At 35.2% G+C, this 24502-nt stretch overlaps 2 protein-coding genes across 6 annotated transcripts in view; one reads left to right on the top strand and one right to left on the bottom strand.

Moving 5' to 3' along the window:
* LOC144968922 (uncharacterized) overlaps nucleotides 1-4113 on the top strand; it is a 14815-nt gene extending 10702 nt beyond the window's left edge. Inside the window, exons 5-7 of the mRNA XM_078907779.1 lie at nucleotides 498-823; nucleotides 1855-2013; nucleotides 2521-4113. Of these exons, the coding sequence (XP_078763905.1) occupies nucleotides 498-823; nucleotides 1855-2013; nucleotides 2521-2703 (668 nt within the window). The 3' untranslated portion in view covers nucleotides 2704-4113. The remainder of the gene's footprint in view (nucleotides 1-497; nucleotides 824-1854; nucleotides 2014-2520) is intronic.
* Nucleotides 4114-9294: 5181 nt separating this feature from the next.
* LOC144968921 (uncharacterized) lies at nucleotides 9295-18813 on the bottom strand. 5 transcript variants are annotated; one of them, XM_078907774.1, is made up of 8 exons: nucleotides 18701-18813; nucleotides 15597-15755; nucleotides 14971-15136; nucleotides 13778-13998; nucleotides 12903-13013; nucleotides 11964-12093; nucleotides 10576-10681; nucleotides 9295-10209 (listed from the first exon to the last, which is right to left on the bottom strand). In XM_078907774.1, the coding sequence occupies exons 2-8, from the start codon at nucleotides 15719-15721 to the stop codon at nucleotides 10073-10075; spliced, it is 996 nt and encodes a 331-aa protein (XP_078763900.1). In that variant the 5' UTR covers nucleotides 15722-15755; nucleotides 18701-18813; the 3' UTR covers nucleotides 9295-10072. The 5 variants fall into 5 exon arrangements, with proteins under 5 accessions (XP_078763900.1, XP_078763901.1, XP_078763904.1 ...); XM_078907775.1 differs by having other exon boundaries at nucleotides 18580-18710; XM_078907778.1 differs by lacking the exon at nucleotides 18701-18813 and adding an exon at nucleotides 18576-18681.
* Between the last annotated feature and the right edge of the window lie 5689 nt (nucleotides 18814-24502).

The following is a 24502-nucleotide window of genomic DNA, read 5'->3' as shown; positions in this document are numbered from 1 at the left end:
ATCAGGTATGTCGTCTTGGGGTGTCTGGGAGGAATTCCTCTGACGAAACAACGGTGTTGGAGGATTGTAAAAAGACGAGGTGAGAACAAATAAATTAATAATTCGCTCCAAGAAACTGTCGAGCACTCTACGTGGTTCCAGCTAACTCCCCTCAATCATATATATATGTATATATTGGGGGGCTAAGTGGCCGAGTGGTTAAGGCATTGCACTGTGGTGTTTTCCTTGAGCAAGATTATTAACCCCCAATTTGTTCACTTGGACAACATGGGTGATTCCTGTTGACATCCGACATCTTGTTAGATGTAATACATATCTATATTCCTTCATGGAATGCCTAGGCGACGATATCTTATGGTCTCGTGGCGGAAAGGCATAATTAAATTAATATATTATGTATATGGTTTTGAGCCTGAAACGCTCATTGATTGTATTTTGTTATTTCCCGAAATTTACTCATTGATTCTCATGTATTATTATTATTTATTTAATCACAGGGGCTGATGTAAACATATGCGATACTGATGGCTGCAGCCCTTTGCTGTACGCTGCCACAGAGGGGCTTGAGAGGGTTGTCAAATGTTTAGTACAATCAACGAATTGTAACGTCAATTTGGCTAACAAGACTGCTGGTAAAACACCTTTACACATCCTTGCATACAAAGGCCACGACAACAGTGTCAAGGACTTAATGGAACATGGTGCTGATCCCGGTATTCGTGACATTGAGTCAAAAACTGCAATGTGGTATGCAGTGTCTAATGGACATTCACGAGTGGTGAAAGTATTACTACTTCACAGCTTTGACATCGCCAGTTGTAAGGTTTGTTATGTGCCACAAACTGATTTCTTTTGCGTCCTCAATCAATTTGTCATAAGAGGTAGCATCTTCCTCCACAAAGATACACATTCATAAAATCACTTGGAGGTCACCAGAACATGCAACTTACTTACTTATCCGAACCAGCGACCACCTGAGCTCTAGCCCTTCGGTCTTGTGCCATGACGTAGAAGTTAGATGTCTTTTGTAGTTGTTCAAGGTGACTATAAAGTGTGTTACTGATGCTTGGATTTGGTGGGAGGAATGTGCATCTCAGGTCTTCAAGAGGTTGACATTCAAGCAAGTGGTGTGTTACTGTTTCATTGGGGTGTTGACATAGGGAACATGCAACAGAAAATCAGATTGATCACATTAGTATCAACAACAAGAAACGTTTAGAAAAACTTGCGTAACAATAAACATAACAATTACTACAACAACCATCACTTCAACTATTGATGCTATGCGCTTAGCTAGGTAATTTACTCACAACATTCCGCCAGTCGGATTTAACATACTAAATCACAAAATTGTGTGTAACCATGACCGTTTATAATCTGATTGATATAATTTCGCGAGAACTACTCATAAAAATGCCTGGCTAAAAACAACAAAGAGATAAGTGACATAAATTTCGTTCTATTACTGCCCCCGCTACTATTACCATTAAGCTTACTACTACTACTACTACTACTACTACTACTACGAGTACTAGGCTAGTTACAATTGATTTTCTTGCATATTTGATATAATATTATAACACGAATCATATTATGTTACTATTACTGATCCTGTATAAGTATAAGGCGTCCACTGTATAGCTTTCCTTCCAACCAAGTCATCAATCCCATGGTTTGTTGAATTTCCAACATTCTTTGTATATCAATATTGTAAACAAGCTCACGGGTCAAGCTGAGCAAAAACAGGATCCAGTACAACAAAATTCTCAGGAATCGTAATTTATGATTTCTAAATATCAAAAATAAATAACTTGTTTTTTTGTTTTTTTTGTTTGTTTTTTTTTCAATCCTCAGTGCCCAACGCAAGCCCTGACAAGTAGCGAATGCCCAGTGCAATTGGCTTTCGATAAAGGATTGAGTCAGATTTTAAAACTTTTCATCACGGCATCCTTCGACACCTCTCATGTTATGGAGTGTCTCCATCTACCCAATGCTGGTGATATTTTTGTAGATGTAAGCATATAAATACATCAATTATATTATCACCAAAACTAGCAATGGTGCCAGCTCAGAGGCCCACGGCACAAAACCTGTGGCCCAGCTGGGCAGTCTCTCGTCTTGAAACGATATGAAGTGTTGCCAAAGATCAAATGACTGACAATAATCACACAACTCTGGCACTGGCATTGTGGTTTTGGATCGGGTACTGTAACTTTAAACCTTATGACGTCAGCGATAACCAAATCTTTTTCTTCTTCAGTTTTTGACCATGTAAAATACCAAAAAGTAAACTGGAAGCATTCGTTTTTTAAAAAGAGTTCGTGTTCATAACAGTACCATCATCGGATCATTAAAAAAAAAACAAAAAAAAAAAAAAACAGTACATATAAAGAGATTTATTTTAAAATTTGGAATTGTTTTCGGTAAGTTTATTGACTATTTTTCAGTCCTATATTCACAATAATTAACAAAATAAATTTATGCACGATGAAATCTTTTCATTTCTCCTCTTCATTCCAGGCAACAGAATGGATTATTCAAGGCCAGCGAGTCCCTACATTACGTCAGCTTTGTAGAAAATGGATCAGACACTATATCAGATTTAGGTTGAAAGACGCTGATATTAACACAACTCATCTTCCCATTCCTAAAAAGTTCCTTGAGTATATCTTTATGAAAGACATAGAAGAACTTAGTTTGTAAGTCAAATTTAGTAGAAACTACACTTAAATTAAAACCCTCTTACACCCGCATTGGATAGAAAGATATTAAATAATGGAACATCAAGGTCCAGTTTTTAATCTTAAATATCATTTATAAAGAGTTACTATTATGACAGTTGACAAAACTGATTAACTCACTCAACCCTAACACCGACTATATCCGTAGCTTACCTGGGTTACTTTACCCCATGCCTATTTATTACAATTTTCTGAGACAAATTATAGGCATAGTAACAAAGCTCATGTTCTTAATTTTTACATGTTAATGACAGTTGTAGAAAACTATCTATGCACATGCTCTTTTTTAATACATTTTTTTTCCAATTTTGAAAAGTAGCAAAAATCTCTAGGATTGAGCGAGTTAAAACAATATCCCGATTCAGTGAGAGTCGACAATTTCAATTAAAAAATAACAGGTCATCCAATGATAACAAACTATGAGCCAGCAGATTTACGAACTAAACATCCGTTAATTTTTGAGTTTCCTGCCTTGCTTTGTATTTTAATGTTAGTTGTCCTTTGTTATTACAATCAAAATCACCTGTCCAATAATCAACAACGGTGTTTTTCAATATTTTATGTCTTGATCGGAAAAAAATTACTTTTGGTTCAAGGGAGATAATTTAAGTATTCCTAGTTCTTATGAGCATTACACATGATAGGTTGGACTACACCAGAAGTCTGGGTATTGGCTTTAACTATAATTTTTCACCATTTTCGTTTTAACATGGATTCAGAGGAATTAGTAAACCATGAGAGTCGAGAGGACAACTCTTTTAGATCATGGCACCTCCAAGGGCATTCAAACTTCTAAAATTCAAAGAGCAATGACCTAAAACTGAATCATGAGCCATCTGTTTGCTCATTTAAGTACCTAGCTGCCTAACATTAACATACAGTTGGCCTCGATAACTCTGGATAGAGTAACCGAATTATAAGCCAGTTGGCCAGTATCAGTATCAGTACCAAGTGCAGTCCTGATTTTTTCTGACCCCTCTGACTCTGACTACCCATATATTATTGGTAGCCGGCCGTGTTAGATACAGAGCGAAAATATTTTGCCATAGACTAGAATCCCATCCAAATGGTAACATTAAATTGTTAAAGTTAGTTTAAAGCTAGTGAAATCAGAATATCATTATAATCTGGCTCATTGGAGCTTAAGGCTGTGACGAACTACTTCAGAGATACTTCCGAATGGTTTGGAATTCCAAGAGTATGCAGGATGAAACATTACAAAGCAGTAATAATAAATAATGAATGCACTTTTTTATTCATTGACTCAAATATTATACATATTATTCAAAAGATTGTTTGTTAGTTTGAAGTGTTTCCATTGAGAAAAATACAATAATATGCAATTTGTGAATAAAAATTTCCTTTCTATTTTTATAACCTTTGGCCTGATTCACAAGAAAGATTGCTGGTTTTCGAAGATTCATACAAGAAGGGGTTTCAGGGAATCATTGACATAAGATGAATTAATAAATAAAACAAAATTCCCTTTACTTTATCCTCAGCAAAAATTTTTTGAGCAATATTAGCTAAGACTTTTGCTCGCGGAAAAACCAAGATGGAGAAAGCAGGGCTCGAACCCAGGTCTCCAGGATGGAAATGTAAAGCCTTAAACACTCAGCCATCTTGCACAATGGAAACAGATGTTCAAAGCCATATCCTATATGAACCAATAGTTATTGAGTTTGATATGGCGATGATACCACTTTGTCAATTGCACTTGCTTTATATGGCATTTTCAGCAAATGAGACACTTTTGTGTAACTTTGAACCAGTTCAAAAATTGCTATTTTTTATAGATTATCGATCTGAAGTTAAAGTATACAAGAAAATACCAGGTGACTCGTTCAAATAGAGAACAGAAGATCTGTGCCTAGTCTAAGACTATGGGTCCTGAGAGATTGGTGGTTGAGCACTCACTTCACACACAAAGCCATCTGTTTTAAGTTCAACTGAAGTCAAGATACTTTTTCCTGACCCCTCTATCCACGCAATTGTTACTACTGTCCTTTTAACTCTCTCGAGTTCACCCTCATTGAAAAGCGAACAAATTTGTTCGATTTTCCATGCATATGAACTCGAGAGAGTTAAAGCTTCAGAAAACAGGATAAACTCTTGAGTGTGGCCTTAAGACTCGTAAGGAATATTAATCTGAGACTTATACCACCAAGAAAAACACATTTAAATGTAGAGATAGTTACATTTGAACTTTTATATAGCGCAATATCCAATAAACGAGCTCAAAGCACTTTACAAAGGATCCCTGACCTACAACAACGCGAAACACGTAGATCAAGACATGACGCCTGTTAAGTAATATTAAATTTTTTTCAGACATAGACAACGCTGTTAACGACCAGGTACTCATTTTACACCTGAGTATGGAGAGAGAATGTGAGTAAAGAACCTTTTCCAAGGATTCAACTAAGCACCGAAAGAGGCTCGAACCCAGAACCTTCCCATCTGGAAGCGAGTGTCATACCACAAGACCACATATATCAGAATTAGAAAATTTATACACATGGATGATTTAAGCAGGAAACAAAAAAAAAAGGAATATACATTTTACAGTTTCCCTTTAGCAAATGATCCCAGCAGGGCGAGGGCAAAGTCCAGACCTGCCAACTTGAAAGCTTCAAATTTAGTAATTTTTAGGTCAATTTTTAGTAATTTGACTAGGAAATTCGTAATTTCTGAAATTGTGTACGAACAACCACATTATTATTATTCTTATTGTATTTGTAGCTGTAGTAGTAGCAGTAGTAGTAGTAGTAGTAGTACTTCTTTTTCTTCTTCTTATTATTATCAAAGTACAGTAGAACATGAAAGTAACGTACTCGGAAATAGCGAGAACTCGGAAATAGCGAGTAAAATCTAAATCCCCGTTTTTTTCTCTTATTTGGGTCAATAAAATTAGCATGCAAGTAGCGAGTATGATAAAGAGGTCAACTCGGAAATAACGAGCATTTCCTGCCCCAGCCTAGGACTTCGAACGAAGTAAAGCAAAACAACAGACAAGGGCGATTTAAATATTTTTAGCCTAGCTTCTTTTCTTTTCTTATTTTTCGTTACGAGTAATATTTCATAGTTGCCTAGTCGAGAGTACATACCTAGTAGGCGAAACAAATTTGGGTGGGGGTTGGGTGTGTGTGTTTGTGCGCGAGGTAAGCACTGGCAGCCAACATGTCAACATGCCTCACTTCGCAGCATCGGTCAGCAAGTCGCATTCGTTAACGAACGACACGATCAGCGAGGAGAGGGAGCGTGGAACCATCATTTCAATGGGTCAGTGATTGAGTGATGCGTTTGCTTACCTCATCAAACATGCCTAGTGCATACAAACACTCGCACACACACATACACGAAATCTTGATGGAAATGGAAGGGGTGGATCAACTTCAACCTGTGGCCATCATTACGTAGTTAACGAAGGCCGTTCAACCCCGCCCTCACCCCACTTTATCCACACACAGTCATTTGCACGCACGCGCGGCACACACGCACAAACAAACACACACACACACACACTGTCTTTCCATATTTTTGTACGGCCGAGTGACCTTTCCTGGCAACTCGGGAATAACGAGAACTCGGAAATAGCGAGTAATCAGGAGTGGACCCGTCGAACTCGCTATTTCCGAGTTCTACTGTATTACTAAGAATTAAAAATTCGTAATTTTCCATAAAATTTCGTATTTGGCCATGAGATGTGCCTAAAATTAGTAAAATTACGAAAAATTCGTAAGATTCGGCAGGTATGACAAAGACACACAGTCCCATTCCAGAATAAGGACAAAATGCAATGTTGAAAGGGATGCTATTAATAGATTGATAAAATATGTAGACATAAAGAGAGGTCATATATTCACCCACATAAAGGGATCTCCAGCCATCGCTTAAGAGCATCTAATAGATCGTCATATTTGCTTTTGAATGGTTTTATGGTGCTCGTCAAACTTTTAGATCATTTCAGTATCAATGAAAAGGCATGGTAGTAAGAAAGTTAAAATATTATAGAATAGAATGGACTTTTAAAAATAAAGTAAGACAAGGGGCCAAGCTCGAACATGGAAGAGAAGTAGTTGTCAATCCGTGCATCTGGTGTGAGACCACCTAAGGCAGCCCCCTCCTGACATGAGCACAGGTTCTCTGCAATAAGGATTATACTCAACTGTTTACCAAAAAAAAAAAAAAAAAAAAAGGAACAAAAAAACATACATTAATAACTGAACAAAAGCCACTCACGTAGTATAAAAAGATGATTTTTGAGGGGAAAAATATCATCTCCCATAAAAAGATTATTCTATCTATTTCCTACTCAGCAAAAAAAAAAAAACAACCCCAAAAACCCCCCCTAAAAACACACAAAAAAGCACAAAGCCGTGGTCTCACTCAAGAGCAAGGACAAAAACATTAAAAAAAATAAATTTAAAAAATGAACCAGATAGGGGAAAATAATAAAATAATAAAGATGTTGACCTATGTATAATAAATTGCCTCAGTAACCAATGTTCCCTTGCACAAAGTTCCATCCATTGCTCAAATGGACTTATGTTAGACTATTGAAGATATAGATATATAGATTGGATCTAATAACTGATTGTAGAGTCAAAGTATATTTCAATATCAAAGATACTACAGTAGAACATGAAAGTAACGTACTCGGAAATAGCGAGAACTCGGAAATAGCGAGTAAAATCTAAATCCCCGTTTTTTCCCCGTATTTGAGTCAATAACATTAGCATGAAAGTAGCGAGTATGAAAAAGAGGTCAACTCGGAAATAACGAGCATTTCCTGCCCCAGCCTAGGACTGCGAACGAAGTAAGCAAAACAAGAGACAATGGCAATTTAAATATTTTTAGCCTAGCCTCTTTCTTTTCTTATTTTTCGTTACGAGTAATATTACATAGTAGCCAAGTCTGTAGTAGTACATAATAGGCGAAACAAATTTGGGTGGGGGTTGGGTTTGTGTGCGTGTGTGTGTGTATTGGGGGTGGAGGTCAATTATTCACCCAATGTGGTGCCACGCGGCGCGCGAGGTAAGCACATGTCAACATGCCTCACTTCGCAGCATCGGTCAGCGAGTAGCATCGTTAACGAACGACACGATCAGCGAGAGAGGGGAGTGTGGAACCATTATTTCAATGGGTCAGTGATTGAGTGATGCGCTTGCTTACCTCATCAAACATGCCGAGTGCATACAAACACTCGCGCGCACACGCTCACACACACACACACTTCTATGTTGTTTTTTTTTTCTAGTCATGATTTTACTTGAAAAAAAACAAACAAACACAAAAAAACAACAAAAAAACCAAGCATTCTGCCACTTATGTGAAGAAATTGAAATAGGGGCGACGGCTTTTACTCGAATTACACACTGAGGGGAATAACCAGCAATATTATAACCTTTCCTGGCAACTCGGGAATAGCGAGAACTCGGAAATAGCGAGTAATCAGGAGTGGACCCGTCGAACTCGCTATTTCCGAGTTCTACTGTATTGTAACCTCATTCCTTTCATATCATTGACACCTGAACAAACAAGATATACAATTTGGTTTTCTTATTAGATTTACCTTTGTCACCTTCTACTTTACTGGAGCTCTAGGAACAAATGAGAAAGTTTGATTAAGTTTTCTTTTGCAAGCTATTTTGTATTTGTTGAGAAAGTAAAGGTAGAATGTTCACCTTGATAACATGGGTAACATTCTTACGATTTATAAGAATATGACTTTCTGATTGAAAAAAAATAATTACAAAAGCCTGAAAAACTGAAAAACGAAGAGATAGTCTGACAAATGAATTAATAAAGCATTAATAAAACAACATGATTACAATTTCATAGAGAATTTTGATTTATTTTTTCGAAAAAAAAAAAAAAGGAACTGCAGAATATTCTGAAGTACGAATTGAAAACAAAAAAAGATAAATTAGGGGATTGTCTTCAGAAAAAAAACCCAAAAACCCCCCAAATCTATGGATCCTTCACAGAATAACTGGATATGTTTCATACGGACTTATTTGTGACCAATCGTCTAAAAAAATGGTATAGGGTCAGTATGAACATGATTATTACAAAATCTGATTTTAAATAGATGCCTTCATCATAGAAAGTGAATTTTGGATTAAGCATACCTCCCCCCCCCCCCCCCCCCCCCCCCCTTTATAATTTCCTAATTCTGATCATTTGACTTTAGTCTCACATTTCTTCAAGCAGTACAGTTGACAACAATAGTGCCCAGAATAAAAATAATAGCTGAAATGTTCATGTCCTCTTCACACTCGCTTTTAGACAAACCTGCCTAACTCTAAGCAATGTTACTGAACTGTGAATCTTTGGCTCTTGCTACAGAACTGTGAAATTTTGGCTCTTACTTCAGAACTACATAATAAGCTTTAATCCGAAAAATCCTGATAAAAAGGAAGATTTCGTGTCATCACACATTATATAATAAGGACGTTAATGTCTTATTCAGTCTTCTGGGGGGAAATAGATTTTTTACAATTTTGTGACCAATATTTAAATATAAATAAACAACAAAACAATAAAAAAGCTTTGTATTTTAAACATCTTTATTAATCAGGATTGATTTAGATGTCCCTGACAACTCATTAAGCTATTAGTGCCCAGGTGTTCCACTTCCTTATCATGAGTACTACTACCTACTCACACCATTTAGACTGACACACACATGACGTCTTTGGCAGGGATATGCCTACTTACTGACTGAATGCATAAACCAACCAAATCCAGTTCCTTGATTGGTGAACAAATAATAATTACAAAGATCTTTCCACGCGAAACAGGCATATCAGTGTTGTTGCTTGTTGTTATTATGAATTGTGTGCTTTTGTGAGTCTTATTCACTCTAGAAACTATCAAGCTCTACAAAAAAATAGTGCTTACATGCGTGCTGCCCTCTTAATAGTGTTCAGTATATTGGACACAACTGATAGACAAAATATTTGATAAATGCATCCACCCAATAATATTTTGGCAAATTCAGAGATGACAAATATTTAGCATGTGGAATTTATATCTGTATTCAATTTTTTAAACGAGACATCCTATTTCATGTTCCCATCAACCCCCTCCCCCCCTCCTAGACGTAACAAGTTGAAAAGAGACCCCCCCAAAAAAAACACAGAAACAAACCTGTTTAGTAATTAACAGCTGTATTTCATAATATACTACTTCACAATAAATAATTCATGATAACAAAATAGTCACAGCGTTACAAAAATAGACACTGATGGAAAAAGTTTCACAGCACATATTATGTGGCGGTTAATAATGTACACTTTCACACTCAACATGAAGTCGTCCAGTCATCATTGTAAAAATTCTTGCACTTCCTCCAGTTCTCGTTGTTTAGCTTCTTTATGAACCCATCTCTGCTCAAGGACTTCAGCTGACACTTTGAACTTTTCGTGATAAATCGGCACTTTACACTTGCTACATATCTTTCCTGAAAATAATTTAGATTAGATTGATGGCTATAGCTTATCTTCGTGCAAAGGAAAAGACATTTAAGTAGAAATAATTTTTGACAGTTTGAGCGAATCTTAATTCATCAATATTTAAACCAGACAGAGACAACACTGTTAATGGCCAGGTACTCATTTTACACATGATTACAGTGAGAGAATGTAAGTAACGAGCCTTTTATAAGCACTGACCATGACTGTTTGTTGCTCAGAACCAAGGACCTTCCAATCTGAAGGCGAGCACCAGACCACACGACCACATAGCCACAAGTAAATTCTGGTCAAAAGGAATAAAACCCAACTTGGCAGTGAAAATGGCAAAAGAGCTAACAACAGACAAAACTCACCTGTAAATGGTGGTGTTTTCATATACTTGCACAGACATATATAATGGAACAAATGACCACAGTACATTCGCTCCACTCTACTCTTTCCTTTCACAGCTGTTGCCATCTGTAACAAAAGTGTTATATCATTCACTCTAACTACCTACTATGGACAATAAATTTCAATTAAATGCCCTTAATAAAAAGAAATTCTTTTTCTCTCTCTCTCTCATTTTGTCCTAAGTGAACTTTTATAAAGCACAGTATTCACTTACTGTGCTCAAAGTATTTTGCAAGGGGTACCATGTCAACAAAAAACACTTAACCATGTAGGGCGAGACATGACTACATGTATAACTGTAAGCTGCAATTACATCGTTACTGGCCAGGTATTCATTTGACACTTGACTCAGTATGACAAGTTATGGATAATGAGCCTTTCCAATTTTGTGCTGCTCACAAATGGACTCAGACTCAAGACTTTCAGGTTAAAATTCAAGTGTCGTACCACAACATCACACATCCACATAAACCACACATGACAAATAATCTGAATAGCATCATTTTTCATTCATTAACAAGCAATGAATGACAATGACAAATTGTTTTAATTGTTTCTATCTGTTTAATAGTTCTTACGACACTTGCAGATCATCTCAAGGCAAGTAAAAAGGAAATTGATGGTATAGTCAAAAAATCACAGATAAGTCTAGCTGCATTTATAAGCGATAAAAAAAAGTGACACAAAGGCGATAACATCGATCCAGAAAACCAATCATGGGACTTAAAATTACCGAAAGAGAAAATTAGGTTCGTATGGAACAAACAGCAATGGATAAACCCTCGTACAAATATAAATTACTAATAATAATAAATGCAATACTTGTATCGTCTTACAACTGGACACAGCACATCCAAATTCATGGAAGTAAAATGCAAAATATGTCTATGGTTTGTCCAACGAAATATCATTTTTTAGTATTATTTGCTTCATTATTGGAAATATTAATAAAATGTATCATTCATCTCAACTCGGAAACGCGATATGCCATGATGGATATTAAAGAAAATTATGTTGTACAAATGGAATGTCATATATACTATAAAATGAAAGTAAATCAAGCACATTGAGTGCACTAAGAAAACTTTTAATTATGCTTCATATTAATATTATAAAGTTCTCTCAACTAGGACTAGGAGTAGGGTTGGAATATTCTTACTTCCTTGAACCATAATTGCCTCAATGCCTATTTATTCTGCTTTCTGAGAACTGGGCATTAAGCCAATCTTAAGTTCCAGGAATGCAATAACCACTGTCGTCAAAACATTACATTTATATTATGTAATCTGAATCTCAATTAACTTTCTACCTCTTTATTTATTGCATTTCTCCACTTCACAATACTCACTGCTGGATCAGCTGGTAAAACCTTATCACCGCACAACGGACAAGACTCGAGTGGATATTTCTTGAGACAATCTCTGATAACAAAGGAACACACAGGCTCGAAGGACGGCTTAAGGACAAATGGAGGATCTCTGAATGGCATTGAAAAAACAAAACATGAACACAAGAAGTTTATGACAATCTTATTTCAAAGCATTCACATGGATGGATAATAGCGAGACAAAGGAGCAATGAAATGCCAGGTAATAATGACTCTCCCCCCCCCCCCCCCCCCCTCTGCAGAGAAAGGTCTCAATTAAAACAACTATATATACTAATCAAAGGAAAAAAGTGTGTATCAAAATGTATCATAAAAAATCAACTTAGCACAGACGATTTGTGCATTGAAAAGCAAAGCCTTAAATTGAGACTTTTATACATGTTATAAATTCAAATAGTCAACAGGCTGTTCAATAATCGAAAATTTAACGATTCAGGTTAATAACAAACAACTCAATCAAAACCAGATCTTTTGAATTATTCAATAAGGTTGATAGTGTAGAGCCAGTAAATCAAGATTGGACTCTTTAAAAATCTTTTTCCTTTTCTGAAGCTATGTGGATACCAAAAAACATTGTATGATAAATAATCTATAAACGCAGATTGACTTTCAACTTAATTTTTTAAAAATATAAAAATCCAAGTATCAATCTTGATCATTGAAATAATGAGACATCAAGAATTGAAAATCCTGGTTATAAAATTCAATAGAAATATACCATAAACACTGAAAGACTCTCAGATTAATTAAATTACATGTTACCATCACTAAAGTATAAGGAATTAATCAATGAATAAATAAAAATGGATTTAAAAAATACTGGCAAGATCTTTTAAAGACATCAAAAAATAATTTTAAAGAAAATATTAAAGGTGAAAAAAAAAAACAGCAACAACAAACTTTGGCTTTTTCTTGAGTGGAGGGTGAACACACTGTCTGGCGATCTCAATTGCTTGAGCTTGAAAATTGACCTTCAGAAATTCTGGAAAGTTATGTTCTGTAATCTCTGGTCTGGAATAGAGTTAACGATCGAAGGGTTAGAAATCAAGAATTCCAAAATTTTACTATGAAAAAAAGATTTGTTTGATGACTGAGAACTCATATACAGAAATAATGTTCACCAAAGTCACTCTCATATTTTCTATCACGAGGCCCAATAAAATAACGCTACCCAACCACTACTAGATGATCAGAGGAAACTGTAGTATGCCTTCCTAGAGACAAAACTATCAAGATGCTTAGGTGTCAACAAACTCTCTGACCAAATTTTGGTCATGTTGTGAGTACAAGCCTGTATTGGAAGGCCACATAAAGTATAAACAAGTAAGTAAAAAAAGAATTGCAGAGAAAAATAGATAACATTCATGTAAAATTCGTATTAAAGATAGCTATAAACGTGTCAGATTTGATAAAGCTCGGCCTAGTGTGACAAACAAGATTTAAATTTTAAAAAAATAAATAAAAATTTAAAATGCTAGTCCTTCCCCCAACAAAAAAAAATATCCCAGACTAATACAATTTTTTAGTACATGCACCGTGTCAATATAGGAAACATTTTCTAAATGAATTCTCAGTAAAGGCCAACTTCAAATAGCATCCATATGTTTTGTTTTTGTTTTTTTTTTATTACTTTTTTTTTCATGATTGGCAGCTCTAAAGAAACCTTCAAAATAAGTATAGAAACACAATTTGCAAACACTAATACAAATACATATTATTGTAAAGATATATAATGAATTTTAGCAATAAGGATGACGAAGACAGAGGTAACTTACATAACCTGTTTGAGTGGATATTCATCAGGAACAAAAATCTTTAAGTTCATAAAGTATTGCTCTTGACACAGTTTGAAAATAACTTGAGATTGCTTTTGTTTCAATTTAACCTCGTCCCTCTCTCCATCACAAAGTTTTTTCACTGTAGCTATTTCCTCTGAACATACACATAGAGGGTTCTCTTCTAAAAATGTTTTGACAAATTGAATGACGTGTACCACCTGCAGAAAAGGTAAAAATATATTAAAGGGAAAAGGCCACATAGCATGCACAAAAAGAAACATTATACTAAATCTAAATGTACAACATTTCAAAGAGTGTAAATGTTGCTGCTCGAAGCTCGAAGAAATAAATATAAAGTGAAGTTGATGTGGGCTTTCAATTTATTGACACGCCACTTACCACATACTCATTTACACTGGTGGTGTTTCAATCATCCTGTTTTGTTGATAAAGGGGAAACCCAACTTCATTGATCTGTTTTGATAATAAATTGACAGCATACATTCACAAAAGAACATTATTACAAATTTATAACATTTCAAAGAGTTTATCAAGCTTATTTGTGCTGTCAGTGACTCAGCAGTGACAAAATCCAAGTGACTTTGAGTATGGTCATGACCAGATGGGTGACATGATGTCCTTACGTGAGATGATTTACACCCATTGTCCCACTTGAATAAGTACTAAAAACTTGTACAAAAGGCATGCCTAACAAGCAACTTATACAGTATGAAATGGAAGTGTTTTCCATACGTGACCTACTGTCTCAAAGTGGTATTATGGTCAGATGAAGTAGGTCCTGGAAATTAAATTTATGAACCCAAAATATGAAACTTGGGATTGATTTTGCCTTGCTATGCTTGAGAATAAACGCTAATTCTACTAATGCAAAGGTCCTATTTCTCATCATATGAATTATAAATTCACATTTCAGAGTCTGATCCATCCCGACATAATACCATTTTGAGATGATGGTCAACTGTGGGAATAAATGAAGCATTGTGAATTACCTTACGCGTTGTGAATCAGTAGAAATGTGCTATATAAAAAATGAATACTGATTTCTAGATATCTAGACATCTCTTTGATTTGCATCTGACCTTTTAATCCATAGCCTATGCATTACTGACAACCATTAAGCAATCTATCTTTACTTTAAGCACTATGAGTAAATTCTAAATAAGATCTTACTTGCTGTTTGCCTTGTAATTTTTTGCACTCATCATCACACAATTTAGCCAGTCGATCCAGTAATTTATCAGCTAGAGTTTTGGATTTGATTTCAGTCACGAGAGGAACTGTGGGATATGCTGGTTGGAATAAACAGACCACTGCAACGCTTTTCTGTTGAGTAATGCTGAAAATAAACACGAAAATCAATTTCAAGTCAATCATAATTCTAAAACTGAGTTTATATACTGGAAATGTGGAATTCTTTGATCTAAAATTTTGATTCTAAAATTGAGTATATAGTTATAAGGTGAAAACAAAACAAAACTGTTATATGAAAAATAAAATAAAATACCCTTAATTGACTCCAGAGGGGATATTTTTCTTTAGGTTCTATTCCAAGGGAAGACTATTAACCCAGGTGTGAGTAGCAATGCAGTGTTACAAAAACAGCTAGGGTGAGATAATTTGCTCATGGTAACATAATATGGTGGGGAATTGAAACAATATCTCTTGGGAAAGTATCGTCACTGGATTGTGTTTTGAATCCAAGATTGGCCTGCCACATTACAGGGACACCTTATAAGCTGAAAAGTATTTTTTTCTTTCGTGAAACTGACTAATACTAATATACAATAAATACTTACAAAATTTCAACTCGTACAAGATTAGTTACAGCAGCAATCAATTTGACACCCTCAATGCCTGGGACTTCTGACTTTATTTGTTTGAGTTCTTCTCGTAAAAATGTTTCATCAGACGTGGCTGCCATGTTTAGTCATGCAATGTCTACAAGGTTACAGTAACTGTGGAAATAATAAAGAAGTTGAATTTTATCATATATCATATAACCTTCTTTACCATGTCTGTTGCATTAAGAACTATCTACTTGTTTCAAAAAGTTATGATTTGTTGTGATATCATTCCTTGTGTTGGACGAACCACAAAAAAAAATAAAAAAATTACCTACTACAGCAAATTTATAGGCAGAATCTCTCTCCCAACCCCTCCTCCCCCCCCCCCCAAAAAAAAAAAAAGACAAAACAAAACATAAAAAACAAAACCAAAACAAATAGGTACTAATATAACGAAGTGGCAATTCGGACCCGAGTCTGAATTGCTTCCAGTGGCAATTCGGACTCCTGCCACAATGCGCCTGTGCAATCACAGGAAGTGTCGGAAGTGGAAGCTGGCTAGGGTGGGGGGAAGCTGCTCGTTCTCAGTTGTCAGTCAGCAGTAGGAGGGAGAGTGAGCGAGCAAGTCAGGTTTAGAACTCCCGAAGATGACTACCTTCAAAAGCGGTGATCTATTATTCCCCTTTGTCTTACTTTTTAATTGTAATTCTAGAACTTTTTGCTGTCCAATTTCTCCATTTTTACTGGCGCTGATATGACCTAAATGTGTTGCAAGCTCCTTAAAAAACAAAACATAGATCTAAATATTCGTGGTCTTTTGGAGATTACAATTGTAGTCGCAATTGTTAACGTTAACAATCAATTTGCCCTCGCATAAAAAAAGGAGTGTCTTTGTGTAATGATTGGAAGATTTATTTGATTTGCCATGAGCGTGTTGCAAAAGATACATGAATGACATATCTCTACATTATATAATTTGCTATTTGCGGCCGCGAAAAAGTGCAGAGGGAGGAGAATAATATTATGACTTTGGGCATTGAGCGTTTTATTTAAAAGGCAGTATAGGTCGGGCTTTGACAAAAGGCAGTATCTTAATTCTTTTTTTAATTAAAAAAATATGCTGTTTTATTTCTAAATATAAAAATAGAGGCGATTCTTGGCGGCAAACCATGCAATAGAGCCCCGGCACTGGGGTAGGTGCAGAGTACCGTCTAATACTAATATTATTAGATAATACTGGACTATGTGCCTATTAATAAATAAGCACTGGTTGAATACGGAGAGAAATTTAATGATCAGATGGTAATGGGATTGGGGGGAGGGTAACCACAAACGACCGAGGCGCTGGATGCAGGCAGGGGAAAACATGGTGATACGAGATCAAAGAGAAAAAGCCGCCGGCTCTTGGTTGTGGAAATGATTGTTTTTTTGGTTTTTTTTTGGGGGGGGGGGGGGGGGGGGGGAGAGTGTGTGTGTGTGTGTGTGTGATTATTCTGTTTTTATTGAATTAGAGATACTCATGAGAGTGTGTGGTGTGTTTAGGAAGACCAATACGGTTTCTATAGCTGCAAACGGAATAGTAACTGAGAGTTTTACTAATGATAAGTTCATCATTCGGGCGCATTGCATTGCAGTATTCCGAATCGAAGAGCCATGGAGTTAATCAGACTCGACCCAGGTTAGCCACGGAGTTCTATTCAGTTTAGACTCGAGTCCGAATTACCACAGACAGCAATTCAGACTCGTCCCAATTGCCCCCCGGCAAAGCAAACAAAAAACTAAAAACAAACCACAAATAGTATTATATCAATGATGAGAAATATAACATAAATGTTAAAAATTAAAAGTGGTATAGATAATAATAATAATAATAATAATAATAATAATAATAATAATAATAATAATAATCTGAAATCATTCAATTAACTGACATGTGTCTGTGTTCCGATTGACCAGCAAAAATTCTGCCAACAACTACAACTACAACAAATCGTTCTAAGTAGTAATTGAAGTGGCACCTGTATATGGAATTTCTGTTAAAATTTCTCTCCGACTCTCTTGAGATTTTTCAAACTTTACAACAACACGTATTGTTGCGTAGCCAAAATCAAAATCAAAACGGGGGATGGTTCTGGTTATTTTGGTTGTTCAAAATAAAATCGGTGTTTCAAAACAGAAAAAGAAAGAAAAAAAATCATACAACTTTACCGACCTGGTCTGAACTATCTAGTGATTATTACTAATATATGCGATTAAACAATCTGGTGTAGACTGTAGAACCAGGGTATGTACAAATTGAACTTTTTGAATAAACCAAACTCAATCATCAACACTGAACGTGTGGTTATCTTTGGTAAACGTCCTTTGCCCTCCAGCAAGCAATAAATGGCTATGGCTTGAATTTTTGGACTTTTGAGTGATGGGTCTCAGAAAAAGTTCCATAGATTTTTTGTTTATGGATGGATTTTAATGATTGATGTCTTATTTTCTTCAGGAGAAATTACTCTATCGTTTGGTGTAGTTTATTTTAAAATCATGACAATTTAGTATAACTTTTGATTATGGATAAAATGGGTATAATTTAGCTTTGGATAATTAAAAGATTAGAACTTGGTAAATCAAAATTTCATGCTGGCACGTTTATTTAACATCTAACTTTTTTATAAAATTAAATTCAGGGCAAAGTTGTATACCGCATCCATGAAATTCGTTCCAGTAAATCCTTACTCAAATCTTAGCGCCATTTTAGACCAGTTTTGAAATCCAAATGGTGGTTACTACCGGAAATGCAACAATTTTCAGGTCACAAAGTCCGTCAGTAAATAACAAAGGCAAATAGAAGACCATTTTTCAGCCGTTAAACTAACATAACTTTTTTTCTGCTTATCTGATTTTCACAATTTTGGTATCATTAGAATCGTGTTGAAAAGCACTTTAAAATGATATAGGTTTCATTGAGCTCAATCCAATTTGAATTTTTTACCAAAGTACCTACTGTGGTGACTGGTCTTCTAATTATCTAAACTGTCTTTTCCCTCGTCACTTAATCAATTAAAATTAGTAATTGTCTTATCAACTGAGAGCCATAATCTCAGAACCCAGCCTCTCATTGCTACCTTCTTTCAAATCTTGTTATAAATTGTATCCAGACATTTTTAGTCGCGACAGAGGTAAGTTTCTGTTTCTATTTTTGTGTGATGTTGTTGTAATAACAATATAACCGGAAACTGAAGACTACGGAAGATGAAAATTTCGAAGAAACTACAAGTAGACAAATGGTTAGTGCTTATATCAATAGTTAAATATACGTCTTTTCATCATCATCATCATCAATCATCATCATCATCATCATCATCATCATCATCATCATCATCATCATCATCATCATCAATCATCATCATCATCATCATCATCATCATCATCATCATCATCATCATCCACATCATCATCATCATTATTTTACTACAACAACAACAACAACAATAACAACTACTACTACTACTACTACTACTACTACTACTACTACTACTACTACTAGTTCTTCTTCTTCTTCTTCTTCTTCTTCTTCTTCTTCTTCTTCTTCTTCTTCTTCTTCTTCTTCTTCTTCTTCTTCTTCTTCTTCTTCTTATTATTATATTATTATTATTATTATTATTATTATTATTATTGTTATTATTATTATTATTATTATTTTCAGAACATTATTTACTTTTTAATCTTTTATTAATTGTATAGATTTTTATTATTCTGTTTCTATTTTTGTTATTTTTGTATCAATATCAAATTAATGATAAATTTAAAAATAAATTTAAAAATGTTAGTGTTATATCTAGTTATATATTTTTATTATTCATCAATATATTCATATATTATATATATATTATCTATTATATATATTATTATATATTTCATCATATTAATATAATTATATCTATTATCATATCATATTATATATATCTCATATATTATTATCTATCTATAATATCATATCATTATTTATAACATTATTATATATTATATTACTATATTACTATATATATTACTACTATTATATATTATACTATTATTATATACTTCTTATTATTTTCTTCTTTCTTCTTATTCTTATTATTTTATTATTATTATTATTATTATATTATTATTATTATTATTATTATTATTATTATTATTCATTAATTATTATATATTATTATTATTATTATTATTATTATTATTATTATTATTTATTATTATTATTATTATTATTATTATTATTATTATTATTATTTATTATTTATTATTATATATTATTATTATTACATTATTATTATTATTATTACCATTATTATCTTTATTTTGTCCTTAATTGACTACTTTGACAAAAGTTTTAGACAAAATAATATCTAGATTACGTGATTAATTTCCGTTTGATAAGAAATATAAATATCCCGTTTTTACCAAGAGCTTAAATTTGCGACACTCGCAGCAAAAATTGAACTTACGACCAGTCACAGGTTTCACCCCAAATCTAATATCACGAGACATCGAAGCTGTTTACCACCTATTTTTTTTTTTTACTCCAAACATTCGATTAACATTATAGAAGCAACAATTCAACATTTTCCCATGTGCAAAACAAACAGTGAAATGACAATCATTAAGACATGTATCAATCAGAGAGAGTCGTAAGTTTTACGCCATACATAGCTGAAGGGTGCGGCAATGTTTTCGGTGCCTGGATAGACCATCAAACCCTTGCAGTGTGAAGACATGAAAAACACTGCTTCTATACGTGCGGCTATGTGGTCTTGAGGTATGACACTCGCTTTCGGATCGGAAGTTCATGGGTTCGAACCTCGCTCGGCGCATAGTTGAGTCATTGGAAAAGGCTGTTTACTCACATTCTCTCACCGTACTCAGGTGTAAAATGAGTACCTGGCCGTTAACAGCGTTGTCTCTGTCCGAAGAAATTATAATATCGCCTAACAGGCGTCATGTCCCGTCCTACATGTTAAGTGTTGCTGTTGGGCAGGGACCCCTTGTAAAGCGCTTTGAGCACGTTTAGTGGATATTGCGCTATATGAAAGCTCAAAAACTATCTTTTGTCAGTTATGTCAATTGTACAGCGGTGAATTGAACAATAATATGGTTTTGCTGTGTCCTCTAATCTCGAAATAATAATATGCCATTAGCAAAGAGTGACCAGCAACGTATGGCGAGCGGCATATGACTTTATCCTTCCGACGCTTACCTAAGATTAGCCAAGGATTTGGCAAGAGCAGAGTGGCAGACACCCCTACGATGGTTTTGTCGCCGGCACGTTGGCACAACAAAACACCTTTTAAAAGATTTTTGCCAGAAAATTTTCTCGCAGGTATGATATTATGGCCTTTTTGTTCAACTTTGCGGACGGTGGGTTTTGCTTAAGGGGGGACCTATGGTAAAAAAAAAAATCCATTTTTGATTGTAATGCTAATATTGCTATTCCATTGTTATTTTCAGGTGGTAGGAGGTCTAACTGGATGATTAACACAAAAAAAAGCAGGAATTTTTTTTTTGGAGTGACTTAAGGGCTAAAATTAGACCGAAAAACCCAACATTTCTTACAGTGATGCACCAAAAACTCAATCGAATGTATTAGCCTGCAATATCTATCATATCTGATGTATCCTATATTTCAATTCAGACATCTATCAGGGTGACCCCCCCAACTTGTACACCTTTTAAAAACCCGATACTTCAAAGATTTCTTGCAGTACAATCTTATCATATAACCCGCCCTCTTGCATGGGCAATGATTCTTATCAGAGAACTCAAAGCTTCCATGAAAAGAGTCGAACTTCTGACCATAGATATCATTATAGTCTGATCTTGTGACTGAAAGGTCATGTGACCTGGCTCTGTTGTTATCGTTATAGTGTGTGTATGTGTGCGTGTTTGTGTGTGTGTGTGTGTGTGTGTGTGTGTGTGTGTCAAATTTGATAATAAATGGCATCGATGGCAGCAGCTTCTTATGGTTCACACTATTATGTTATGACGATCGACCCAATCAGCAAAGTCCGGTCCGCATTCGTGCACCGTCGCGAACCCGCCTGGTAGCATCGTCACAACACACCTTTCGACTAGATGCTCTGCCGTTTCGGGTTCTTGTCCACAGCGTGGACATAAAGGACAGGAAGTTAGACCCCACTGATGTAACGCACCGGCCGTTAGGCAGCTCCTCGACCGAAGCCGATTCGCAGCTACCCAGTGTCTCCTCTTACTGGTATCAAAGCCTGGCAACTTCTCACCAAGCTTAGAGGAGTGTAGGTCCCCGCCCCCACGAGGGATTGAATTCGTCCAAACCGACCTCCATCTCGTATGCATCGATGGCGAAATGGTAGGGAGGTCTTGTCATATAATTAAGTCAAACAATTTTAACCGTATTTACTGAACGGATGGTGACACTAATTTCACAACTTTCAACTCTGGTTTCATAGTTGTTTTCTTGGATAAGGCTATTCACAGACACTATTCGATCCAACTCATGAAACCAAAAAAAAAATAAATAAAAAAAAATAAAAAATAAAATGGATGCCTAATAATATAACCAAATTCCCTGTACTTTTCGAAACTGAGATTCAATTTGGTGTAGTATTCAGAAAGAATATCAAGCAACCTGGCGAATACTGATCGTAATGAAACACTGAAAAGCGGAAAAAAAAAAAAAAAAAAAAAACAACCACAAAAATCAAAGACAAAAACATAAAACCCCACAGACAACAAAACAACCCCCCCCCCGCCCCCCCCCCCTCCCCCCAAAAAAACCCACAAAAAAAACAAAAGCAAACAAAAAAAAAAAAAAAAAAAAAAAAAAAAAAAACAACAACAAAAAACAAACAAATATGCGCATTTACAAATTTTGTAATCAATCAGGTGCAAGGGATGTAAAACAAAACGAAACAAAAACACATTTATTGTAGGTCTGATAACCGGAAGCAATTATTATGGGCATATTTTACCATTGTCGTAATGGATTACATTTTATATTGGTTTCAGAACAATTCAATGACAACTATCCTAGCTATAGCAATTTGGGCTATCAGACCTGCAAATAATATGCAATTGCCGTCTCGATCATTGTAGTCTTGTGGAATGATAGACGACTTCTGACGTGCAGATCCCTGGTTCGAGTCTCTATGTGGACGGCAGAAGATTGAATCTTTAGAAAAGACTCTTTATTCACATCTTCTCGCACTTTAGCGTTTAATAACGCCTTCATTCAGCAAAAATTATAATTTAGAAAATGAATTAAAATTTTAGCGACTGGTGATTACAACTAAAGTGAGCGTTAATACAGCGAAATATATTCTCTAACGGTGCCCAAAGTCCGTTACAATGAGTCCCAAGCCAACAGCAACACATGGCAAGGAGGACGAGAAATGACGTCTGTTGATTAGTCTTTCATTTTTTCTTTTTAATTATAGAAAACACTGCTACCAGCCAGATACTCGTCTTACAAAAAGAATCTGAATAAGAACAAATGTATATTGTGTCTTAACAAATGTGACGATTTTACTGTAGGTGGAAAGGAGAGGGCTAAAGTAGGAAGTTCCATGGAATCGTGGAGTTAATCATAGTTTCTGTAGTGTTCTGATGAGCAGTAACAATTGGATACGACCATTACCTAACAAAATAATTCCCGACAGATCAAACAGACCCAGATACCCGTTCAATGCTGGGTGGACAGAAGAATCTGTGGGCAAAATGCTTTTCCCAGGGGTATGTCCCCCAAAAAAACAAATCGGGATCACCTACTCGAATCATCAGATATAATAATATGTCATGCTTTGAGTCAAAGATCATGTCTCTACATCACAGCAAACACACTGTCGTACCGAAGGCTTTCTGCAATATGACGATAATAATAAATTGCACGTATACAGCCGTTAACAAACATATTATAACAAACAACATTTTTGAAACAGAAATATGCTTAAGGTCCCCTAGTTCTTCAAATGCAACCCACCCTCTCAATCTGGTGCCATGTCGGGGGAAACCTGGTTGGGAATCTGAATTTAAAGTTAGAATGACTTGACATGTGAACGGTCCGTTTTCCCTTCTTAAGATAACCATATTCCTTCCATTCAACAAATACTTAAACTGGGCCTGGAGGAAGATGGTGCGCTGAACCGAGATGCATGGAGATGTGGCATTCATTATGGCAACCCTGCAAAATGCGGGATAAGCTGAAAGAAGAAGAAGAAACAAATACTTAAACAAAATACTGGCCTCATTTTTTGGGGACTGTATTCGATTTTCAGCATTAAAACCACGTCAACATAATACCATTTTGTATCAGTTTTTCATACATAAAGAGATAGAAGGACTTGCTATGTACACAAAGTAACCGGTGACAAGAGTCAAAGCGTTGCGTTATCAGCGACCTGCCTCTATACCGTGCTCTAATATAATGTCTTATTTCGTTTGGGCCAGAAAAGTTTCAGATCGTGCATCGATAGATTAAGATGGCTCTCATTATGTAAGAATGTCCCTAACCTGTCAATTCAGTGAACTGTCATAATTGAGACTTTCTGTTAAGATTTAGGGTCATCTTAATTAATTGAAATTTGAAGTAGTAAATGATATCTGGCCAAAATGAAAAAAATGTATTTTATCAGTGCGCGACAACACAGCATTGGAACCATTCTTTTGTCCGTTTTTATGAATAGAAGGTCAAGATAAGGGTATGAAATTTTTCTTCAGAAGATCGATTTCCCATTAAAGCAAATATCTATTTTGAAGAAAATGAATTTTTTTTTTTAATGGTCATATTTAATATACTTTCAACAAAATTGAAATGAAATTAATAAATAAGTTTTTAAAAAAATGAATATAATATAAATGAAATATTGATACAATTGTATAAGTTTCGTTTATCAGGAAGTGGATTTATTGCA

This window comes from Berghia stephanieae, chromosome 3, assembly GCF_034508935.2.
Source record: "Berghia stephanieae isolate SIO BIC M18660-M18661 chromosome 3, UCSD_Bste_1.3, whole genome shotgun sequence".
Classification (NCBI taxonomy): Eukaryota; Metazoa; Mollusca; class Gastropoda; order Nudibranchia; family Aeolidiidae; genus Berghia; species Berghia stephanieae.
The sequence above is the reverse complement of the archived record's forward strand: the minus strand, read 5'-3'. Positions and strand labels throughout refer to the sequence as shown.

Bases quoted from the DNA above. Each gene is read 5' to 3' on its own strand.
- LOC144968921 (XM_078907774.1), bottom strand. From the start codon at position 15,721: ATGGCAGCCACGTCTGATGAAACATTTTTACGAGAAGAACTCAAACAA. The intron at 13,999-14,970 runs GTAAGATCTTAT...CCTTTTCTGCAG, and splicing joins AATTACAAGGCAAACAGCAA to GTGGTACACGTCATTCAATT. The intron at 10,210-10,575 runs GTGAGTTTTGTC...AATTATTTTCAG, and splicing joins GAAAACACCACCATTTACAG to GAAAGATATGTAGCAAGTGT.